Source organism: Centrocercus urophasianus, unplaced genomic scaffold, assembly GCF_019232065.1.
Source record: "Centrocercus urophasianus isolate 14NV4802_14NV808 unplaced genomic scaffold, USGS_Curo_1.0 seq_10, whole genome shotgun sequence".
Taxonomy (NCBI): domain Eukaryota; kingdom Metazoa; phylum Chordata; class Aves; order Galliformes; family Phasianidae; genus Centrocercus; species Centrocercus urophasianus.
The window spans coordinates 67,908,215-67,930,768 of record NW_024884142.1 but is presented as its reverse complement, the minus strand read 5'-3'; the positions used below and the strand labels follow the sequence as shown (position 1 = coordinate 67,930,768).

The window sequence follows — 22,554 nt, the reverse complement described above, 5'->3', positions numbered from 1 at the left end:
ACACAAGGGTTTTTAAGTTGATGACTGAGCAGTAGATGAAGAACAGCAAAATTCTGAACTAGAACTATCCCACTACAACTGCTTAGAAATGGAAGCTTGATAAACTCACAAATGCTTGCAGAATGTTTTCTGAGGATGTGATTAGTTGGCCAATTCTATTTATTTTTATTTATTTTTCCTTGTGCCTTTGTAATCATCAGTGTGTCAGAAATTCATGAGGAAAGGGAAATACCTAACTTCACGGCAGTGAAGTGAAAACCTTGCATCCTGCTAAGTAAAAAAAGCTTGGAATCACAGACCAGGAGCAGCATTATCACTGCTCACATGGTGAAAGACCTAGCTATCAGTGTCATTTGTCAGAAGTTAGCAAGTGCTCATTCAATTATATAACACACAATGTATTAGTATTAAACACTGAAGTCAAATACACTGAATTTAAAATTTTACAGATAAGGTACAGAAGATCTTGTTTTACAGAAGATAATTATTTTCTGAATTCAAGGGGAAAAACTATGATAATTCACAAAAATATAACTGGGATACTGCACACTGTCAGTACAACTATAATCGCTCTAATTATTTCCTATTAGGAGTACAGATATTTAAGCATAGAACTGCGATCAAGCTAAAACAAACAACCTGAGACTTCCTGTAAAGATAAACTATTATCTGAAGTCTGTTCTTGGGACTCTCCAACTTTTAGTAACGTCAGTACCCATACACTACTATATTACTACTAGATTCAACTTGTGAAAACACTATTTTTACCACCCATCAGCAATCTAGATCTGAGAGCTACCAAGAACAGGGCTACACATGTAGCATGGGAACCAAAACTAGAGAGAAAAAATAGCCACTAGATACATTAACTATGACTTTGTCATACAGACTAAAACAAACCTTTTCTTCTTTTCAGGGGACATCAATATCAGAGGCCCAGAAAATCTGAGTCACATGCTCTAGTAGTAACCTGATCTGAAAGTTCACAGAAAAAAAAAGTGGCTTTTTTCTTAAAGTGAGCTGACGAATAAGAGACCGACTTGATTTGCAGTGATCAGAAGAAAAAAAAAAAATTAACACTGTTCCTGTGCACAATAGGTCATTATTTCTACCAAAATTCTGAACTTCAAGGACATCAGAAATACTAAAAGAGCGTCACCATCAAGTAAATGGGGGCTCAGAAAAGGAACAGAAAGTGTGGTTATATAACAACTATTGGTTTTGTCCAGCTCTATTTAAAATGTAGGCTTTATGTCAGTTTTCATACTCAACTTTACTCATTCTTCCTTCCTAATTTGAGTAAATTGCATGAAAACTATATCTTCTTCCAATAGAACACTGTAACAATACGACACTAATTCAGAAAATATGAATATTAACATAAGTGCCTAAAGCAATTCCCACATTTAAAAACAAAACAAAATAAATCAGCAACATAGCGTAGGCCGACTGTCCACAGGCTAGTAACATCATTTAAAGATATAGCAACAAAAGACTGATAAACTAATCTTTACAAGATCTAAAATCTCAGACAACATACAGCTCCTTTTTAGTCTGGACCCTGGAACTTTGCTCTAAAGAAATTTAAAAAAAACTAAGCAGAAGATTTTTATCTGAAGCCTAAAGTCTAGCACAGACTTTTTAGTTGTTGAGTGGTCTTCATTGTTAAACAGTAAACAAACTACTTTTGCCAAATTTGCTCCTGATTGTTGAAAACAATAAAAAAAAGTCAAAAAGTCAAAAAGATATTTAATGAAAGGTAATGCAAGACACGTGGCTGATGAGAACCCTGAAGTAAAAATACAAAAGTTCCCCTTTCCCCAGAAAAATATTTATTTAATGCACGGAATTCTTCAGTGGCTCTCATTCTCTGGTTCTGATTTTGACTGCTAGCATTAAGCAAAATTATCCTGTTGGTTTTCAGTGGCTCTGAAAAACTACTGTGTTACAACAAGTCATAAGCAGGAAAGCCACTGTACAAATGCTTGTAGCTTTTATAGAGAGGATGCAGAAATACAGAAGTTCCAAACAAGATTTTAGGAGATTGCATCATGGCAGTAATGCAGGAATCTTGATCTGCTGTTGCAACAGCAATTCTTTCCTGTGGATTCCAGCATATTCCAATTATAAAATACATGATCAAAGAATTGTACCATATTTGTCACATGGATATCCTTGCTTCCTTACAGAACGATAAGAGAGCATTCCCATAAAAGCTTATTAGTTATTTTTTAAAATTTATTTAAGGTAAAACCAAAAATTAGTTCTGGCTAGCAGTGGCATGAGAGGAAAAACACACAATACACCTGGTGAGGATATTTTGGTATAGCAGGAGATAAAGTATTTCTACTTCATACCTACCAAACAATATAACATCCAGTTCTGACTGCCTAACAGCCTACCTATTCTGATGGAACATGTTGATTTAAATAAAATCAATTTTTACCACTTTAAGCAATCTGAGTAATTTTTCATCTAGATTCAGATATGCAGTAATAATTCAGATAAACACTGCAATCCTCAAAAGGAGACAAAAATATTTAAATACTCATCATTAAAAATAATTGCAATAACCTAATTCTAAAGATTAGAGTGGGGGATGGAAATAAAATATCGAAGTTTAAATTGTTTAGCTTAAAAATAGATAACAAGAAATATATATTTTTTATATGCTTAAAGCTATTTGATAGTTTAACTGATTGTTATATACCACAATTATACCTACTTCTTTCAGCATCTGAAGGACATGGGTACCTTAAAGTTTAATTTCTAAATTTGTAGCTGTTGTAATTTGTAGCTGTTCTAAATTTGTATTCTGTTTGTAATCATGAAAACATCTCTGTGAGTTGGTTAATAACAAAAGTGAATGATCAGGGTCTACAATATAAACTTTTAGAAAATGGAAATCCAACAAGCTAAAATTTTCTTGGTAAATGCACATAAAAAGTGAAAATTTTGTATGTTTTACAATGAACTAACACTTGCTTTTTTACAAGTGATCAGAACCACTACCATGAACAACCTTGTCACGTTAGGAATTATACAAGTCTTTTGAATAGTCTTCAAAAGATATTGCATGCCCAAATAGATTTGAATTTATTATTTTTAAATATTTTATTTGAAGTTAACAGATGAAATCAGGAAGACAAATAGAACGCTAAAAAACAGACAAAGAAAAAAGGGCAGGTCAAACAATGGAAAAAGCCTGCAGAATAAAATCTGCAATGTTATCATCTTATGACACATGGTTACAGTCAAAAACATTATTTACTGTACTCACTCCCAATGAACTCTTTTAGTTGCAGCTGCCTCCTTTTCTTTACAACTTTTTTGTTCTTGCTGTTTGTACTGACCACCACTAAGCAAAAACTGCATTATTCTCTAATTTGATGGTTACACTAGATGATCTTGTAGGTCCTTTCCAACCTTGTGATCCTATAATTCTCCAAATCATCAGCAGCAAAGCGTCCTGTCCACAGCAGAGGGGTGATTAGATGATCAACTAGATGATTGAGAACTGGCTGACTGGCAGAAGGTTGTCATCAGCAGGTCAGAGTCTGGTTGGAGGACTGTAACAAGTGATGTTCCCTAAGGGTTGGTGCTGGGTCTAGTGTTGTTCAACATCTTCAACAATCTGAATGAAGTGACAGAGTCCACGTTTAGCAAGTTTTCTGATGATACAGAACTGGGAGGAGTGACTGACACACAAGAAGGCTGTGCTACTATTCAACAAGAACTGAACAGACTGGAGAGTTGGGCAGTGAGGAACCTGACAAGGTTTAAAAAGAGCAAGTGTGGAGTCTTACACCTGGGAAGAATAACCACATTCATCTGTACAGGAGAGGAGCTCTGTGAAGAAGGACCTAAGTGTTCTGGTAGACAGCAAGTTGGCCATGAACCAGCAGTGTTCTCTTGAGGCCAAGGCCAATGGAATCTAGGGATGAATTAAAAAAGAATGTGGATAGTAGGTCAAGGGAGGTGATCTTCCCCCTCTTACTCTATCCTGGTGAGGCACATCTGGAATGTCCTGTTCTGGGCTTCCCACTTCAGAAAAGACAGGCATCTCTGAGAAGGAATTCAGCAGAGGGTTACAAAGATGATAAAGAGGCTAGAGTATTTTCCATCTGAGGAAAGACTGAGTAACCTATGTCTATTCAGCCTAGAGAAAAGACTGAGGGGGGATCTGATTAATGTTTATAAGTATCTGATGGGAGGTGGAAGGCGAATGAAGCCAGGCTCTTCTTGGTGGTGCAAAGCAATAGGACAAGGCCTAAAATATGAACATAGGAAGTTCCATACAAACATGTACAAGAATTTCTTTACTGTAAGGGCAAAGGAACACTGGAACAGGATGCCTAGAGGGATTGTGGAGGATCCTATGGAGGTCTTCAATACCCATCTGGATGCCTGCCTGTTTGACCTATCATAAGGTACCTGCTTGAGAGGGGGGTTGGACTTGATCTCTTGAGATCCTTGAGAATCTCTTGAGATTCTGTGATCTTTGAGGACCCTTCTCACCTAAATCATTCTATGATTTAATGAAAATCATGTCTCTTACCTCAAGTATTTTTGGACTTCATTACAAATTAAAAATAGTAACCTTAAAAACTTGATTTTCATGTTGGCACTAAAACTTTGTTTAACTCATAAGTCATTACTGATAAAAAATACAATTAGTGATATTCACAAAAATTGAACGTTATTTTAAAATATTAAATCATCATGATCACTGTACTAATCTCTTTTTTTTCCTTTAGGTGAAACACACTCAATCCAATGTACATCCAATTCTGAATTTGAGTTCAGATGTAGCTTTCTTTCTTGCATTCTCAGCTGAAAAAAAGCAGGTGGGCAGACAGGAGAAGAAATGCATATTGTTTTCTGTTTTTTCTTTTGTGTGTTTTGTGTCCCATTCTTTTTCCCTTGATAGCATCTAACATTAACACATCCAACACGCCAAGAGAATCATCATCATCCAGACATTCAAGGGAGAGATGGAAAAGGTAGTATATAAAAGATCTAAAAGTGCTTCCTATAGAAACATACAATAGCCAGTCTCCCTGGAAAGATAGCCATAATTAAGGCAGCTCAACTCAGTTTCTGGCACAGCAAGAGTTCTGTACAGACCAAGGTGGCAGCTATTTTTCAAGATTCAAGATCTGGGTTATACTTGTGCAGCTTTCAGTTGCACAGCTGCTGGAAGTCACTCACTACAGCCTAAATCCTTTTTTTCCCCTGTACTTGAGCAAACTTTCTGTACAACCTTCCCCTACAGAGGTTTTCCACTGCATAAAGGAACAGAATGAGGCCATTATCAGACAATTGAATGGCTTCTCAGATTAAGAAATGACAACTCTCAATTCTCAACTTGACAGAATCCATAAGATGTTAAGCAGCAGCAGCTAAGCCATGCCATTAAATCAGCAGAACCATTCAGTACTCATGATGATAAGCACACAAAGTGGAGAAACTTCCAGAGCTCTTTCGTCACAAGATGAGATTACAGCATTGTCAGATGCCAAACACACATTTGTTTATTAAACTTACAAATATATGATCTGAATAAAAGTAGCAAGAGGAAGAACGAAGGAGAAACGTACATATATAAAAGATGACATCAACCTGGGAAGCCTGAACAGGCAGAGAGATTTGATACATGGTCAAGTTGTGTTTGCAAAAAAAAATCTTGAAGAATTTAAGTCAACAACAAAACAAATAGTAAAGAAAACATGCAACAAGTTGTATAAAGAATAGAGTGAAAGGTGAAAAGCAAAAATCATTCAAAAAGCCTCTAATAAAAAATTATCCTTACAAGCAAAACAAATGAGATACAAAAAATTATAAATAACTTCAGGACATCATTAATAGTGCATAAATAAAAATTATGTTTCAGAAAACTCTAAAATTTCTGTCTGTGAGGGCAGCAGTACTCCAACTCTGCCTCTGAAGAGTTCACAAGAGAGCAAGAAACAGTTGGGCCACTGACATAACTAAGAGATCAATAAATGTGGATACAGAAAACTTCTTAATACAGTGCCTCATCTATTTGCAGAGGGAAACAATTCTCCTTTTTGGAATATTCTTTTTCCCTTGATGTCCTTCCTCATTAATGAATAAATGTGAATGATCTTTTATCTGTTAACTCAATATGACATTAACTTTATTTACCAATTTATACTCATTTTATGTGGCATTTCATTCCTAGTATTCTATTACCATGGCGTCTTTGTGTTCAACTCAGAAATTCAAAAATGCTGAAATCATTAGCAAAATTGATGCATCTTGTTTGCATCTAAGGCTTTTGAAACAAAATTAAACTTAAGTAACCTATTATTTATTTTCTGGGGTGGAAGTGAGAGATTAAAATCTTAATTTCAATAGATTAATACTAGATTTTCCATATGAGAATATCTTTAACATTTTTCTTTCATTTACATGATAGATTATAAACATATGGTCTGCTCTTGAAAAGTTCTCTGCAGATAAATGTATGTTATTTTCAAAAAAAAAAAAAAAAAAAAAAAAAAGATCATCAGCAAGCTTTCTAAGATGTTGGTTCAAGAGCTAGGAAAGTAATCTACGCAACTCAATTCAGTCCCTTCTGTCAACCTGTCTATTTTTTAAGAATTGTTTTATTTTCCTCTGATATTTGAGATGGTCATACTAATGGGAAAAAATCTTAATAGTGATATTAAGATTTTCTGATTCCGTACTATTTTTCCACATAATCCATTTTTTCTGGGAATCCATACATACATACAAGAACATTGTAAGTTTTTAGTATTGTATTAGTATTATCATTAGTATTTGGCCTCAGACAAGAGACTGTTTTTCTTCTTCACTAAGTATACTTTTTTAAAGTGCTGCAAAAACCAATAAAAGCATTTTTACTCAGGTAACAGTTCCATTTACTAAGTAGCCGAAGGTCATCATTACCAACTGTACTCATAACACTCTGCAGAAGATATGGGAAAGAGCCTATGAAAAGTAGTATCCGTTAATGTAAAAATAAGTAAGTAAATATTGTAACTACATGACACGGCTGAACAAGACACTCCAAAAATGAAGTTTCCATCCACTGATTGGGTCAAATGCTATAGGTTTGATGGAGTTAACTATTTGCTGACACCCATACTGACACCACTCCAGGTTCACAATGGTTCCAGAGAGAAATTACTTAAGATAGAGTAAGAGATGACACAAATCAGACCTGATATACTCTATATTTCCATCTGTCAGATCTCATTTCTTCACTCCCATCTCAGTTATTCACCTTAACTGCCTCATATTCCCTACTTTCCAATCTACCATTACAAGGTTAAGAAAGAAGTCTTTAGAGTTATACTTGCAGTCTCTTCTGACCAACACCGGTATTGCATATAGCCTGTAGAGTGGCAAAATTTGAGGAACACTTTACAGAGCTAACAGAAGACATATTTGATAAAAATTTTCCACATTTCAAGTGTTCAAAACTATGTAGACATGAGCAAAAACAGACTTTGTATTCTTTTTTAAAACAGGCAAAATGAAGTTGACACCCAACATGTAAAAGAAAAGCAACAAAAACTCAAAAAAATTTGCAGCCTAAAGAGCTAACTTTTGGCAAAGTTATAACAAGATGGACTTATAACGAAAGCCAGATCACTTTAATATGCAGTAATGGCAGCTCCACCTATAATATACTCCATAAAAGACTTTCTTTGAAGATTAAGTAGGCATTCTCATTGAGCGAGTCTGCACACATTTGGAGCAGCTGAGAATTTGGCATACATGTATTATCAGAGAAAAGTAAATCACAGCTTTTTTCATAGCACCAAATAAAAGACAGTAAGAGTAAAATCAATTGCGTTCATAAATAATATTGACCCTTCATTTTTTTTCCTTTTTTATTGCAGTAGGATGGATTTTAATGTGGCCTTCATCCGGTGCTAGGTACAAAATCTATTTTTTAAGAATTGTTTTATTTTCCTCTGGTATTTGAGATGGTCATACTAATGGGAAAAAAAGTTAGAAACAATACTTGGCTAGGGCAAAATTAACTTTAACTCAAAAAGAAAGCAAACAAAATCCAAACCTCCACAGTAATGCAGATAAATTTATCACTTTAGAAGGTGAATATCAAATATTTGTAAATGGTAACAAGTCTATATACACATGTACACAAGTAAACAGGTGCATATACTGTATGTTACATAGCATAAATAACAGCATGCAGAACAGCAGTTTACTGCAAAATAAATATTTCACCTACTAAACCAACCCCAAACGATCAAATTTTCCTTCAGATTAGTTCAAATCTTTTTTTCTCCCCTCAGTGTGGCCTCTTCTGTAAATATATTTTTATTTCAGCTTACAATAAAAATACTTCTTAAAATCAGATGTTTACAGAGTACCAAATATTTTATGCCTCTGAAAGTTATCTGGGTATTTTTATCTGACAACTACTTCCACTTTAAGCTAGCACTTTGCATCCAATATTTAAAAGAAATTCATCCATTTAGTATAACCACACAGCAATATAAAGAGGAAAAACAATTGCCAAACTAGAAATATTCTGGAGAGAAGCACAGTAAGCTTTACAGATCCTACTTTACAGTGTTCTCCTGCAGCTCAACAGGTGACAGAATACATCTGCTTTGCATAATACATCCCAGTAAAAATCACTACAGAAACACCATTTCTAAGATCTTTACAATACCCATAACTATCACAGAATCCATGCAAGTCAGTAACTACTTAAACAGCACTTAGTGCTTTCTATAAAAGCATACTTGTGGAATTACAGCCATGCTTTCTCCAAAGAACCACTTCTTCTGCTAAATATGGATGGACTTCATTACCAAAGTGTTTACTGCTGTACAAATGAAGAGCATTTGAGAATGAAGGCCCGTGTTCCAAACTACTTAGAGTATGTACATAGAGCATACTTTTTGTGTTCTGCTTTAATTTTCCTCACTTCAATGCTAAGAAAAGCCCATACTCTATTCACACACAAACACTGAACTTAGTCGTCTGCAACACATGCCAGCTGAAACTGTAGTTCTAATGAAAGCCTCTCAAGCCTTCTTGTGTTGTTTCTAGCACATTTGATTATCAATTGGTTGATCACTTTCCTCAGGTACTATCACACAGCAAATCAGACTTCTCCATCATGTAATTTCTCTTTCTTGACAGATCATTTGTTTGGATGGAGGAAGATAAGAACACAAGATTCTCTTTTGTCAACTTAAGTGGCCCACATGAATATTTGATCTAAAATATGGCAGCTACTTAGATTTCCTTAAATTCTGTGTGAAAATTTCTGCCATATACAACTTATTTTCAAGTTAAGAACAATCAGTCAGTCATTTTCAATTAGCTTTATCTACATTTATTGTTGAGTATTTTTCATTTCAAAAAAATATGTACTGCTAGTATTAAAATCCCCATGCAACGTTTACTTATAACTGCTGTCTACTTCTGTTTATGCCACAGAATTAAACAATCATGATTTCTACTCTGCTTAGAGACTTGCACCACTAAACCTCAAAAAACGTGAGTTAACTGTTTTTAGAGACACCATCAAGTATAGTTTGGAACTGCAGAGATGTGTTGTGGGGACAGCAAGACAGCAGCAGCACTGTTACCTTTACACCTATCCCAGCTCATACTATCTTTTGCAGTGCACAAGTGTGTAGCTGCCCTATCCTGCCAATCCATCCAGATGAAGATCTTATCCCAGCACCTAACCATAACCATTTGAGCTTCATTACGTTTTCTATTGCCTGCAGCAGGTTGCTAGCACAGTAAAAAAGTATGTGACGGGGAACGTACCCATGAGTACTAGGTGTAGAAACACAAAAACATCACTGCACACCCAATGAGGAAATAAAATCTTGCACAGCAGTGTTTTTTGTTTTTTTTTTTAAAAGGAAAAAAAAAGGGAGGGAGGGGGAAGAACTTCCCAGTAATGAGTTTAGAAAAGATCAACAATGAAGATGAGAGAAAACAAGAATTTTAAACATGGTTTAGCATTCTACAGAATAACAGTAATAAATATCTCCTCTATAGCCTGAAATTTTAATTGTGAATTAATTACCAATCACATCACCAAAATTTGGTCAGGCATTTCAAATCCAAGAAGGTTAGAGCCTCTATGTAGTCAACTACATATTCAGATCTATTTCTTTTACCCCAAGTTTTAAATTGCACATTTAATATGCGCTGTGGGTTTTTTGAACCCTATTTCAAAAAATCAGTGACATAATTATTATATTTCCCTGACTGCATTTTTCATTTTTAGTATACATAAGCTTTATATTCACTATATATAAACACACTATAAACTTAGAACTATTATCACTGGTATAACATCAGGAATTAGATTCTTAAATATCACTTTCCTCTAAAATCATGGTAATTTACATCCATTTCTTTCATTTATAAAATCCTCTAGAATAACGTATATACTTCTCATTGAAGTATCATATGTGGAGTCAGTTTCAATCACCATATCTTTTTATATATCAAGTAGATAAAGCAAAGTTTTAAATATATATATATTTATATATTATATCTTATTATATATATACATATGTATATATATATTTATATATATATAATATATATATATAAAATTTCAAAGCAATTAATTAAGCAAAACCATCATTCTTCAACAGACAGCTTTGGAAAGCATCCTACATTTTTTTTCTTCTATTTCTATATAGCATATATATGTGGTAAAATTTTCAAACCAGAAAAAATAACTCAGGTGCATGCAAAAATCTTTTATGTAAAAGCCAGCCTAGAAAATATCTGAAATTAAATGGAGTACTCACTTGCTTGGTCTTTGTTTTTGTAATGGTGTCCGAAATAGGTTTCTTCCTCTCTTTAACAGCTGTTTTAGAAAATAGTTCTTCAAATTCATGATAATCTATGGAAGGCTCTTCAATTTTTTCCCACACAAGTGAAGCACTAGAATCTCTAAAGTTAAGCAAAAGACCTATGTAGGGTAGTGTCAAACTAAAATCATAAACGGCTGATTGAAGAAAATAAGATAGCAGCAGTTTACAAGTTGTTGCCTAACTTCTACCAGCAGCATTTTGATAAGATATAATGTTCACTCTCCCCAATACCTCTTTTCTTTTTTCACACAGGAAATCTGTCAGACTTGTTTATACTTTCCACTTCACATACACAGGAATATAAATAGGTAATAAAATACACAGGCATGCACACAAAGAGAAGTAGAAACATACAGCTATCTGCAGACCACGTGTTTGACAGTGGCAAAAAGAAACTGAAGACAGAAGATGTTCATCGTTAAAAGGTAGAAGAAATAGTAGATAAGTCGTCAGTACTCAGAGAGAAAGAAAAGATTAATAAGGAAACAGGTTTTTTATGACAAAGAATTATACCTTACAAACAAATGAAAATCATCAACAACCAAACCTGAGTATTTCAGTATCATATAAACTGATAAGAGCTACAAGAGATTTATACAGCCATGCTACAAAAAACAAAAACAACAAAAATAAACAAACAACCCACCGCAACCTGTGGTTTGACTCTATGTGCTAGGTGTACAAAGTGAAAAAAGGTTTCTAGGTCACAAGACAAAGAAAAGAGAAGAATAAGAATTGTTCAGCATACATTCACCTGGAGGAAAGACAGTAGCAAAGTTCGTTCACTCCTGTTCAACAGAAAGATCAACTCTATCTTGAAAGCTAAGTGGGAAAATCACAAGTACAATGCTAAAAACCCATTAATGGAAAAGACTTCTGATTAAGATATGATATGCAACTTCACGGGACAGCTGAAAATATTGCCCTAAATGAGCTTTCATGAATAAATAATATTACTCAGAGTTTGTGTGGTTATAAATGGAATAGACAGCCTATTTAAGTACTGAACTTGCTCTAAGTCTCTTATAAAGATCTGCATAGCAATAAATAGATCTTTTTGCTCATAACACAATGCTATGAAGACAGCAAAAACACACTTCACAACTATATAACATACCTTTTACTGTGGAGCTGAATTCTTGTCCAATAAAGAGGCTTCATGGGTCGAGAAGGCTCTATCACATGCTTCCTGCTCCCTTTCTCTTGATTCATACCCATTGCAAATAAACCAGATGGTAATGGTGGGGGAAGAAATCCACCAACTTGTGGAACTGTTGTATAGGCATTGCCTTGAGCTGGTGGTGGAAGGGGTGCTGTTTCTCCAGGCAAAGGTGGTGGGGCTGCAGGTGGCACCCCCCACCCAGGTAGAGGAGGTGGTGGAGGAGGGCCTCCCACACCAGGTAGAGGAGGTGGCAGAGGAGGTGGTGGAGGAGGCGGGACTCCCGCACCAGGTAGAGGAGGTGGCAGAGGAGGTGGTGGAGGCAGCGGGACTCCTGCACCAGGTAGGGGAGGTGGCGGAGGAGGGACTCCCGCACCAGGTAGAGGAGGTGGCGGAGGAGGTGGTGGAGGAGGTGGGACTCCCGCACCAGGTAGAGGAGGTGGTGGAGGAGGCAGGACTCCCGCACCAGGTAGAGGAGGTGGCGGAGGTGGTTGCGGTAAAGGGGCACCTGCACAAGGCAAGGGTGGTGGTGGTGGAGGAGGAAATGGTAGCATGGACCCTCCAGGCAGCGGTGGAGGAAGTGGTGGCACTCCTACTCCAGATAGAGTTGGTGCTGTGGGTGGAGGTGGTATTCCCAAGCAAGGCAGAGGAGGAGGTGGGGGAGGGATACCAGCTGCGGACAAAGGTGGTGGTAGTGGTGGAGGTGGTGGGATGCCCACACCAGAAGGAGGGAGTGGGACTCCTGCTCCTGGCAGAGGCGGTGGTAGAGGGGGTGGAACTCCAGTACACGGGAGAGAGGGAGCTGGAGGCAACACTGGTATCTCCCCGCTTAGCAAAGGAGGAGGAGGAGGAGGAGGAGGAGGAGAAGGTGGTGGAGGTGGCAGCAACTGCTGGGGTGCTATTGTTACACCGGGCAAAGAGTGGTCCAGTTGTGGCATTGCTGGGCCAGCAAAAGGCAGAGGGAGTCCTGAGCTAGGCAAGGGTGGCGGGAGTGGTACTCCTGCCATGGGCGTGGAAGCAGTGACAGAAGAGCCATGTTCCCCAGGTACAGGAGCAGCAAGTTCAGTGGCCGATAGCGATGAGGGGATGCTACATGTGGGCTCTGTGGGTAAAGAAAGGAAATGTTCACTACAAGTCACATTTGTAATACCTATCGATTGATGAGGAGCAGAAAATTCAGTCTCGCCTTCAAACGTAAGGGACAAATTAGCTTTGGGTCCTGGAAGAGGCGAATGTGAAGCAGTCTGTACTGATTGGCTTGCATCCAAGGGCACCGAGATTAACTTCGGTGACAGAATTAAGGAGATTTCAGAACAAAATGTAGGCTGTAATTCTAGAGCTGGCAATTTCTCAGATGGCTCTTCACCTTTGCCACTTTCCAAGTTCAGTGGTGAAGGGGGCAGTGGCAGTGCGTTGGCTGAAGGCATTGTGTGTACTGAATAATCTTCTATTGGTGACGTTTGTACAGATCTTGCTTGTGACACAGTTCTGGGCACAGCCTCTGTTTGAGGAGTCACACTACTGAATTCCCTGCAGGCAGCATGCACATGCTCATTTTCCTGCTCCCTCTCTGTAGTCTGTACTTCTGTAGCAGGGAACTGTTTCTCTAGTTCTGCAATTTTAGTCCTCAGATCCTCAATAGTTTGCTCAAGCTGCTGGATGACACTGGCACGCTCCTCAGATTTCACTTCCGAATCATCCTTTAAGAGAAAAGGAACATATAATAAACACAAACAAGATAATATTTGTTACTATTACATATAAAAGATTTTGACAAAGAATATTGGTATTCCAGAGCCTCAGAGTTGACAAGCCTTTAAAGACAAGTATCATTTTGAATAGATGTATCTTAGAGTGGAAGAAAACGGCTTAGGAAAATGACTTGCTTCAGTATAAAACTACCTTTATCAGCATGAGTGCGTTTCAACTCTCATTACAGTTGGCAAAAGCAAAATTCCAGAAACATCTCTCTCCCCCCTTATACCCTAACCAAGAAAACAATCAACAAGTGCTTTAAGTGCATTTGTACACGCTGGTACACACCTATTATGGGGGGAAGGGCACTGCAACACTTTAATTCTGTTATCTGGAAATATGCTAAGCATTTCTTCAAAGGGATGCAACTGCACATAACAGACTCAAATACTTCCGACTGCTGGATTTCAATATATACACATTAATGGTTAAAAATAATAAATGCAGAACATATTTAATGTTTACTTCTTAAAAGGAACTAATCTCAAAATGGAGAGTAATAATGCTTCTTTCCATTCAGGTGCTCCGGAAAGAAAGAAGACAGAATTAGGAGATAACTTTCCTCCCACCTAAAATTTGACTCTCTTCTGCCAAGCTACGAAATGTGAATGAGTGAAATTAGAAAAGCTTCTTGTCTGGAATGGTTATTCTCCAATTGACTGTTTTCACATTTTTAATCTCTTTTTCTCAAACATTTGATTCTGCCTTCAGTTTACTGAGTGGAGAAATGAGCCTTAAATAGCACAGTAATTTTAATATTCTTAAATATCAGAAAAAACCCTACTAAATGCAATAGGTATGTGCTTTATCAAAAGGTACCAAAAGAAGAAAAAGTCCCCAAACAGTTGGTGCTTATTCAGAAATGTTGAACCATACATAGAACAGAAGTGATGCTGCAATACAAAGTCTTCAAGAATTTTTTTTCCTAGTTATATCCATTTACTCTTTCGTATTCTTTGCTGTTACTAGTTTTTAACTTGGGATATTAGTCACCAGCATCAGAACTTCAAGCATTTAGATTAAGTTTGTCACACAACAGCTTTTGCAAGTGGTTATGGCTAAACTGTTCAGTGCCTTTTTATGCTTTCATGAAAGCAAACTTCATGAGGAGACTGCAGGCTTATTTCTTAGGGAATCTTTCAAATATTCAGATTTCACAGGTCTTGAAAAAGAAGCCTACAAATAAGCATACAATACCTGATTAACTAAATTATTAACTAAAACTAAATTCTTAACTAAAAACCTTGATTTGTTTCAGGAAGATGATGTTTTTAATCTCATCCTTTGACATACATATAAAAGCCAATATTATTTCTGAAAAATGAAGTTGTAACTTCCAGATGGTGACTATTGATAAAATATATGTTCATTAATACTTACAAAGTTGTTTCTGCACAAAATTGTTTTTTAAACATTAGATTAGAAATTCATGTTTATCTTAGTTTTCTAGCTGTTCTAAAACAATCTCAAAATTAAAAAGCACCAGCTTCTACACTTAAATCAAATATGGTGCAATTTTGAATCTACTTCATCAAAACCAATTCTTCTATATTGTCTGAATGTTCTGGAATTGCAGTTTGATCTCAAAGTCATGTATTTCAACTTGTTCTCCCAACCAAACTTTGAATAGAAAAGTAAAAACAGAGAACATAAAAAAGGATTTTTGATGAATAGTAAAGGAATTAACAGACATATTAACAAATAATATTATAACAAGAAAAAAAGGTTAAAGATATTTTCTTTACAGACTGCCATTTCTGTTAATAGCTTTGTGTTTGTAGCGATAACGGTTTTGTTGAAGAACTCCATTATAAAGGAAAAAGATGAATATCCTATTATCTCTGCATTTCATCTCATCTTATCCCCAGTATCAGTCACCCACAAACACAGTATCAAGACCTATACATTCTTTAAAAGACAACACTGCAAAGACAACAGAAATATACTACTAAGATTTCTAAGGCCACACAGTTGTTTTCAGTTGTTTGTGAAAAAAAATTCAGTTTTTCCAGACTGCAATTCTTCTAATATCCAATTTTAAAACTGAAAGAACAATCTACCAAAAGCTACGCAACAGATATAGCTTTTCAATTCTAACTGAATTGGAAAATTTATTATTGCCATGAAAAAAACAACAACAACACTGAAGCCAGCAGGATTAAACACAACATTAAATGGTTCTGCAGAGATTTACCTTAATGATAGCTGATCTCAGAAGAGTTTACTGCATTAAAAACTGATTTATTTAGATTAGATTAAGTTTTTCAGAAGAAAAAGAGGTAGTCCTTGAATCCTAAAACGCAACATGAACTACAGGAAAAGCCTAGAAATCATGTTTTGCAGTAGATCATGGAAGTTTCTTCAAGAAAAGTGTTTTTGTTTGTTATTGTTTTTAAGAAGGCAGCCAAGTGGCATGGTTAAATAACTGAAGAGAAGAATCAAAAATGTTTTGATGAACTAAAGTGACTTTTGACTTCAAGCCCTAGCACCGCGTCTCAAACAGGAGAAAAACTGTATTTCAATCTTCCTCGCTTACTGTTACCTTGTTATGTAAGAATCACAATTATATCCACTTTCTCACATAAAAACACAAAAGACTTATATGAACATAGAAGATTTTGCTATGAATGCTGAGAGAACTGCAAACTGCATTGATCTCAAATTTATTTGGTTCAAAAACAGAACAAAATCCGTACTTATGCCTCCAGAATTATTCTAGATAGAGGATGTCTTCAGACTAGTTTCATTACATTTCTGCCTTTCCTACAGCATTAGGTTTAAATTTTTTCTTGAAAGATTTTTTTTTTTTTTTAAATCCTGAGTTTTATCTAAGAAACATAATACACAGCACATTTCCACCAATAAGAAAGGAAATTTGAAGAACAGGCCAACCAAAACAAAACAAGCAATTTAATCAAAACAAACCAAAACAAACAAACAAAAAAGCCATGAGTGATCAGAACTGAAAATTTGATCATTCATTAAGAAGAACAGGCAAGAGAAGATTTAACTTCTGGTATATACAAAAGATGGTAAAAAGCTGTTGATAAGAACCTGAATATCAAGTTAAAAAATGCACATCATAAAAGAAAGTTCATTTTTTTTTAATCCAAAGTACAATTCCACTGCAGAAACCTACGGGTTTTAAAAGCAATATGTGGGAACTCTGTCTTGCCTAGAGTTCTTACCCAGGACCCAGGTACTGTGGAACAGTCTTCTTTCTGTAAAGAAAGAAAGAAAGGTGGAAGCTTAAGCCTTTCTTTATCCAGATGAGCTGTGTGAAAGCTGCGAATGGGAAAAAAAAAATAAATCCACAAGTGTATGAGTATAGAATTTTGCTCAGCATTCCTCAAACAAGTTCTACACATTCCATATGCAATGTGTTGGCTAAATCTGGGACAGTTGCCCTAATTGTGCTTGTACTGTAATCATTGACTTGTGAACTTGCAGTATCCAACAGATACTGCTTGCTGTGTAAAAGCTTCTATACTCCAATCTGCATGTGCACAAACAGCCTGTACATTACAGCCAACTCTTTCCAACCTTGTCACGTTTGCACATACATGCATCAGCAGAAAAGCTGATCTATGAGGATAAAACATGTCCATTGTCAAACATTTAAAATTTCAGATCACAGCTATCTCTTCTAATGAGTTGGATTTCTCAGATGAATGTTTGAAATAAAATTTCCAGGCAGGGAAACAGCAACAACAAAAAAACTTAGCGATAGCCTAAATGTATTTCTAAAAATCTCCTACTTGTACTGTAGAGTGTATTTATTTTCTATCTCTATATATAGTTTCCAATATACACACATATATTGCATTCACTTATATGTTTTATGAACAGACGTAATGTACCTTTCCCTTCTGAAAGTAAATTGAATGGCAGTTCTTAGTGGCATTTATGGAAAATTTAAAAAATAAAAACAATTTAGTTTTAGAAGATAACATCTTACACTATTACGAGCCCAGAAGTTACATCAATAATCTGATCATTTTCAGCAGTTTGTTGCAGTCATGCTATTTCTTCTACGTGAAATTCATACTTCTAAGACAGGATTTTACATTTGTTTACCTTCTTTCCCTTTTTAATTTTTTTTTACCCTTTTGTTTCTCTGAAATTAGTAATTCTGTTGCTACCTGGCTGCATTCACGCTCTTGAAATAGAAGCACATACATAAGCAAGACTAAGATGGCAAAACCGAAGATCTCTTAAGGTCTCCCAGTATGTCAGCACATGCTTCTAGTAGCATCCAGTTGTACAGAAGAATGTTCTTTCCAAGCAACCTTAAGGAAAGGAGATAAAACTCTAACAAAAATTCTCAGTGCTGCAGCTATTGTTAGAAGAGAAGTACTGATGGTCACTTGCATCCAAACAGCACAGAACCTGATTTTCATGTTTCACTTAATCCCCAAAAGTCATTTGCAACATATTAGTTTTACAATTGCAGAAATTGGGCCAATAGCTGGCAAACATGCCAATGGCTTCAGGGAGAACCAGCGAAGGAGAATTGGTACTGGATGCTAGATTGTTCCTCAGACTAGTAGATCGTATCTCATTTGAGAAGGTTTTTCTGTACTGAAGGTGTGTGTATGGGGACAAAGGGTGTATGTTTTCACAGTAGTTTAAAGCTACACTGCATGTTAAGTTATATTCTTCCACATTTTCCTACAGCCACAAGGAAACATGACACTCAGGCCCCAAATTAGGACTGAAGAAGCCAGCCCTACAAAGTAAGTGAAGTGCACTGCCCTGCCTGAAGTGATTAATTGTATTTGGCGGATGTGAGCTAATCTCCCACACAGAGACACAAGTGACATAGTGCAACACCGGATTACAGAAGCCTATGCTTTGCTGGCACTGGGGCTTTTCAGCTCTTCCTAAACTGGTGAGCTAGGACAAGTCTATAGCCAGCTGAAAAGTTATCATATCCTATTACAGATGACAAAATAAACACTCAAATAAGGAATTACAGAAATAATATTAAAAAAATAATCAATAACTACCATAATTCAAGTAGTTAAATAAGAAAATAGATTAAACAAAGAAAATGGACCCACAACCAAAGATATGTTCATTACAAATGCCAACTTCCAAAATTAGAGTAAGAAAGCAGGTTTTTTTTAGAGGCAATTTCTTGAAGCATCTGTTCCCAAACAGTTGCCTGAATGCCTTCTCCTTGGGCTAAATACACTTCAGAGGATAAGAATCCATTTCTTTCCTTTTCTCATTTTTAGTCAGTAAACTGAAGATGCATCAAAGGTTGAAAACTTGCATAGTTCTCCCTCTATGAAGTCATAAGACTTGTAGCTAAGTTGAAATATGTCTGCATGTTATCCCTAAGTTCTACTATAACTGAAGCATCAAGAATTTTTGCTGACTGGAGATAAGATAAATCTTACACAACCACTGAACACCACCCTAGAAGAAATGCAGTGGTCCAGTGTAATAACTGCCATCTATACTACATCAGGTCTGCACAAATAACTTCAAAAGAGCATACTCCATCTAATTTCATTTATTCCAAAAAATAGTTTAAGTGTTCAGTCACACACACCAGTGTAAAATAGGTGCATAACAAAAAATAGGAAAAACAACTTGAAAAAAAAAAACAACAACAAAAAACCCACAGAGGTCTATTATTTTTAACATACCTTTATTATGCCTATTTCTGCTGTCTCTTCAGGTCTCTCCTGTTTATTAGAGACTGCTATAATAGAACTAGCTGCCCTCAGATTTTTCAACAGCTGAAGAGAGAACTGAAACCTAGGCATCTATGCTATCAATCCAATTAGCAGCAGGTTCTTTAAGAGTCAACAACTTTAAAAGTGGGGATAAAATCTGTTGTGGATTTATTTTAACACGGAAAAAAAAAAAAAAAAAAGAAAACAAGCGGTAGAAGAAAGGATGTGATTTTCCATGCTATTTTCAGAGTCTAAAAGTTTTTCTATATATCAGAGCTAAGAAAACCAACCATCTCACTGGGTTAAAACAAATCTGTTGTAACTTGAATTTTACTAAATTGGCATGCTATAGAAAGAAGCTGAACCTGTCTGGACTAGGCTTTTTTTTTTTTTAAATAAAGTTTTTGGTTCATCTATAAATGGTTTGGCAACCTGGGTAGGTACTACTGTTTATTCTTACTCATTCTGTTATTTCTGTTCTCTTTATTTCCAGGAACTATGCTAGTTTTTATACTAGAAATAGAAAGTTAGGATTCTATTGCCCAAATGAGAGTGTTAATATAACCTGAATTTGTGACTCCTCCAGTGTCTTTCTTTTCTTTTCCTGATAGTCCAATACTGCAGGAAAAAAAAAAAAAAAAAACCACGATTTTTGCAGGTCAAGTTTGCCACGTCCTGATATGCAAATAACTGGAGTTTGATACTTCTACATAGTGCTTGACTTTTTTATACAAAAGCTTAGCCAGACCGCAAAATAGGAGATGTGTATATTGCTTTTGTTTCAGGCTTCAAACAGAATTAGAAGAGAAAAAAACAAACAAACAAAAAAAACCCTCAGCAAGAATAATTCTTCATAGAAAGGGATACATAGTCTTCACTGCCCTGAAATATGAGCCTGCTATTCACTAAAGAATAAGTCTGGGAAGATGGAGTCAAGAGTCTTCACAAATATATCCACAAATATGCTTAAGGTAGGGACTGGAATCCAGTCAGCTTCTGTATCTTTTTAAAATCGGAAAGATTATTAAAAACAAAGATTTTTCATTTCAGAAGAGAATACTAAATAAAATAAATAAAACAAAGCTAGCCTCCAATGATTTCATTATGCTTTGAGAGTTTAAGTAAAAAGATTTTGGTATGATGGATTTTAGAAAAAAAAAAATCTCTTGGAGTAATATGACTATTTGAAACAAAGCAAATAATTTAACATTTGAGAATGTGATCTTATCTATAATTTTGGGTTTTGAATGTAACTATCAACAACTCCTCAAAAATGAAAAAAATATGTAAAAATATGTAAAATCTGCATTTTTCCTATATAACTTTATCAGAGAATCACAGAACTGTAGGTTGGAAGGGACCTCCAGAGATCATCGAGTCCAACCCCCCTGCCAAAGCAGGTTCCCTACAGCAGGTCGGACAGGTAGGCATCCAGGCAGGTCTTGAACATCTCCAGAGAAGGAGACTCCACCACCTCCCTGGGCAGCCTGTTCCAGTGCTCTGTCACCTCACTGCAAAGAAGTTCTTGCACACATTTGTGCAGAACTTCCTGTGCTGCAGTTTCCGGCCGTTTCCCCTTGTCCTGTCTCCACTCACCACTGAAAAGAGTCCGGCCTCGCCATTCTGCCCCCCCCCACACCTTAGATATTCATAGACCTGGATCAGGTCTATAAATTTATGCCTGTCATGCATTTGTTTACTCACTGCTCACTCAGAAATAACTATGTTCTGCTAGTATTTTACTAGCAATCTATAAAAGAGCAAGAGAGAAAGGCATACCATTGCTCAGAGTCACACACACAGGAATACAAAAGGTAACTTTCTAAACAAGACCTACCCATTTCAGTCATTTATATTTTAGAAAGAATGAAAAACTTGCACATTGTAGCCAAGATTTTAAGTTCCACTTAAATTCACCACAAAATTCAACTTAAATAAATCAGTCTTTTTATCCCTGCTGTTTGTGATAGAAGGAAAGTCTGTAAATCTTTATCAACTTCAATTGTACAGAATTTGCAACCACACAGCTCAGGCAATATTTTTCCTGGAACTTTAAGGTTGGCACTACTTTTCAAAGCAGTTAAATATAAAATAACAAAGAATTCTGTTGGGTTTTTTTCTTCCTTGTTCCCTCCCCCCCTCCCCTGCCAAGTATAAATAATAATCAAAATTGAAAATGCAGAATGATCATTATGCAAAATTATATTCTGTTCTACAGTATTCTCATAAAGTCTGCTTTGTACAAGCTGGATTAAACACCTGAACTTGTCCAGAAGTTTATTGAGAATTATTTTAATCAACATTCAGAAGAAAACTAGGATAACTTAAAATTAATCTACTTTCCTTAGACTACGTATTTTCAGCTGTTAAGCTGTTATAAAGTGTCACATCAGAAACGTAGCAATTAATCATAAAGAAAGTCTTCATCTTTCTACCACTGACTTAGCAAAGCAGAAAGTACACACTAACACTTATCACAGATCCATCCCTGGAGATGAACAAGTCCTAAAAAATGCAGCCAAACATCTATACTAGCTCTACTTGGGGAAAAGTGTTGGTGGGAGAGAGACTGAACATATTTCCTCCCTATGTCTATTCAGCCCTAAAATATTCTATGGCAGCTTTAATTGAAGTAGCTTGCCAAGTATCAAAAAGGAAAAACAATAAAAAGCCTTTCAAATTTAAATGAGTGTATGGGCAAAGCATTTTATAATGAACATTAAGAACACAGATTAGAGTAAAACTACTTTTAGTCTCAGTAGGACCAGGAGGAAGAGTGCAAAAATGTGCTATTCTTTCTTCCCAAAGACCACATTTTGTTCTTAAAGAAGTAGTGGCTTCAAGCAAAACAGTGGAACCCTATCCAAGAATTGTTAAGTCTGGATTCAAAATATTAATATTTGTTCTGAAAATCAATTGCTTTTGTTTCCTACCACAAAGGCTTGATATATTAGTTTACATTTTCTATTTCTTTAAATGCAGAGCCTGTGATTTATATTCCATGAATGTTTAATAATTAAATAAAAAGTCACCTTTTTTTTTTTTTTTTTTTTTTTTTTTTTTTTTTTTA

General features: G+C 35.8%; 1 protein-coding gene across 1 annotated transcript in view; it reads right to left on the bottom strand.

Moving 5' to 3' along the window:
• Positions 1–22,554, bottom strand: part of FMN2 (formin 2) — a 141,286-nt gene that overhangs the window by 85,341 nt on the left and 33,391 nt on the right. Inside the window, exons 5-7 of the mRNA XM_042811192.1 lie at positions 12,557–13,742; positions 12,001–12,499; positions 10,818–10,962 (exon numbers count right to left, since the gene is read on the bottom strand). Coding sequence (XP_042667126.1) covers positions 10,818–10,962; positions 12,001–12,499; positions 12,557–13,742 — 1,830 coding nt within the window. The remainder of the gene's footprint in view (positions 1–10,817; positions 10,963–12,000; positions 12,500–12,556; positions 13,743–22,554) is intronic.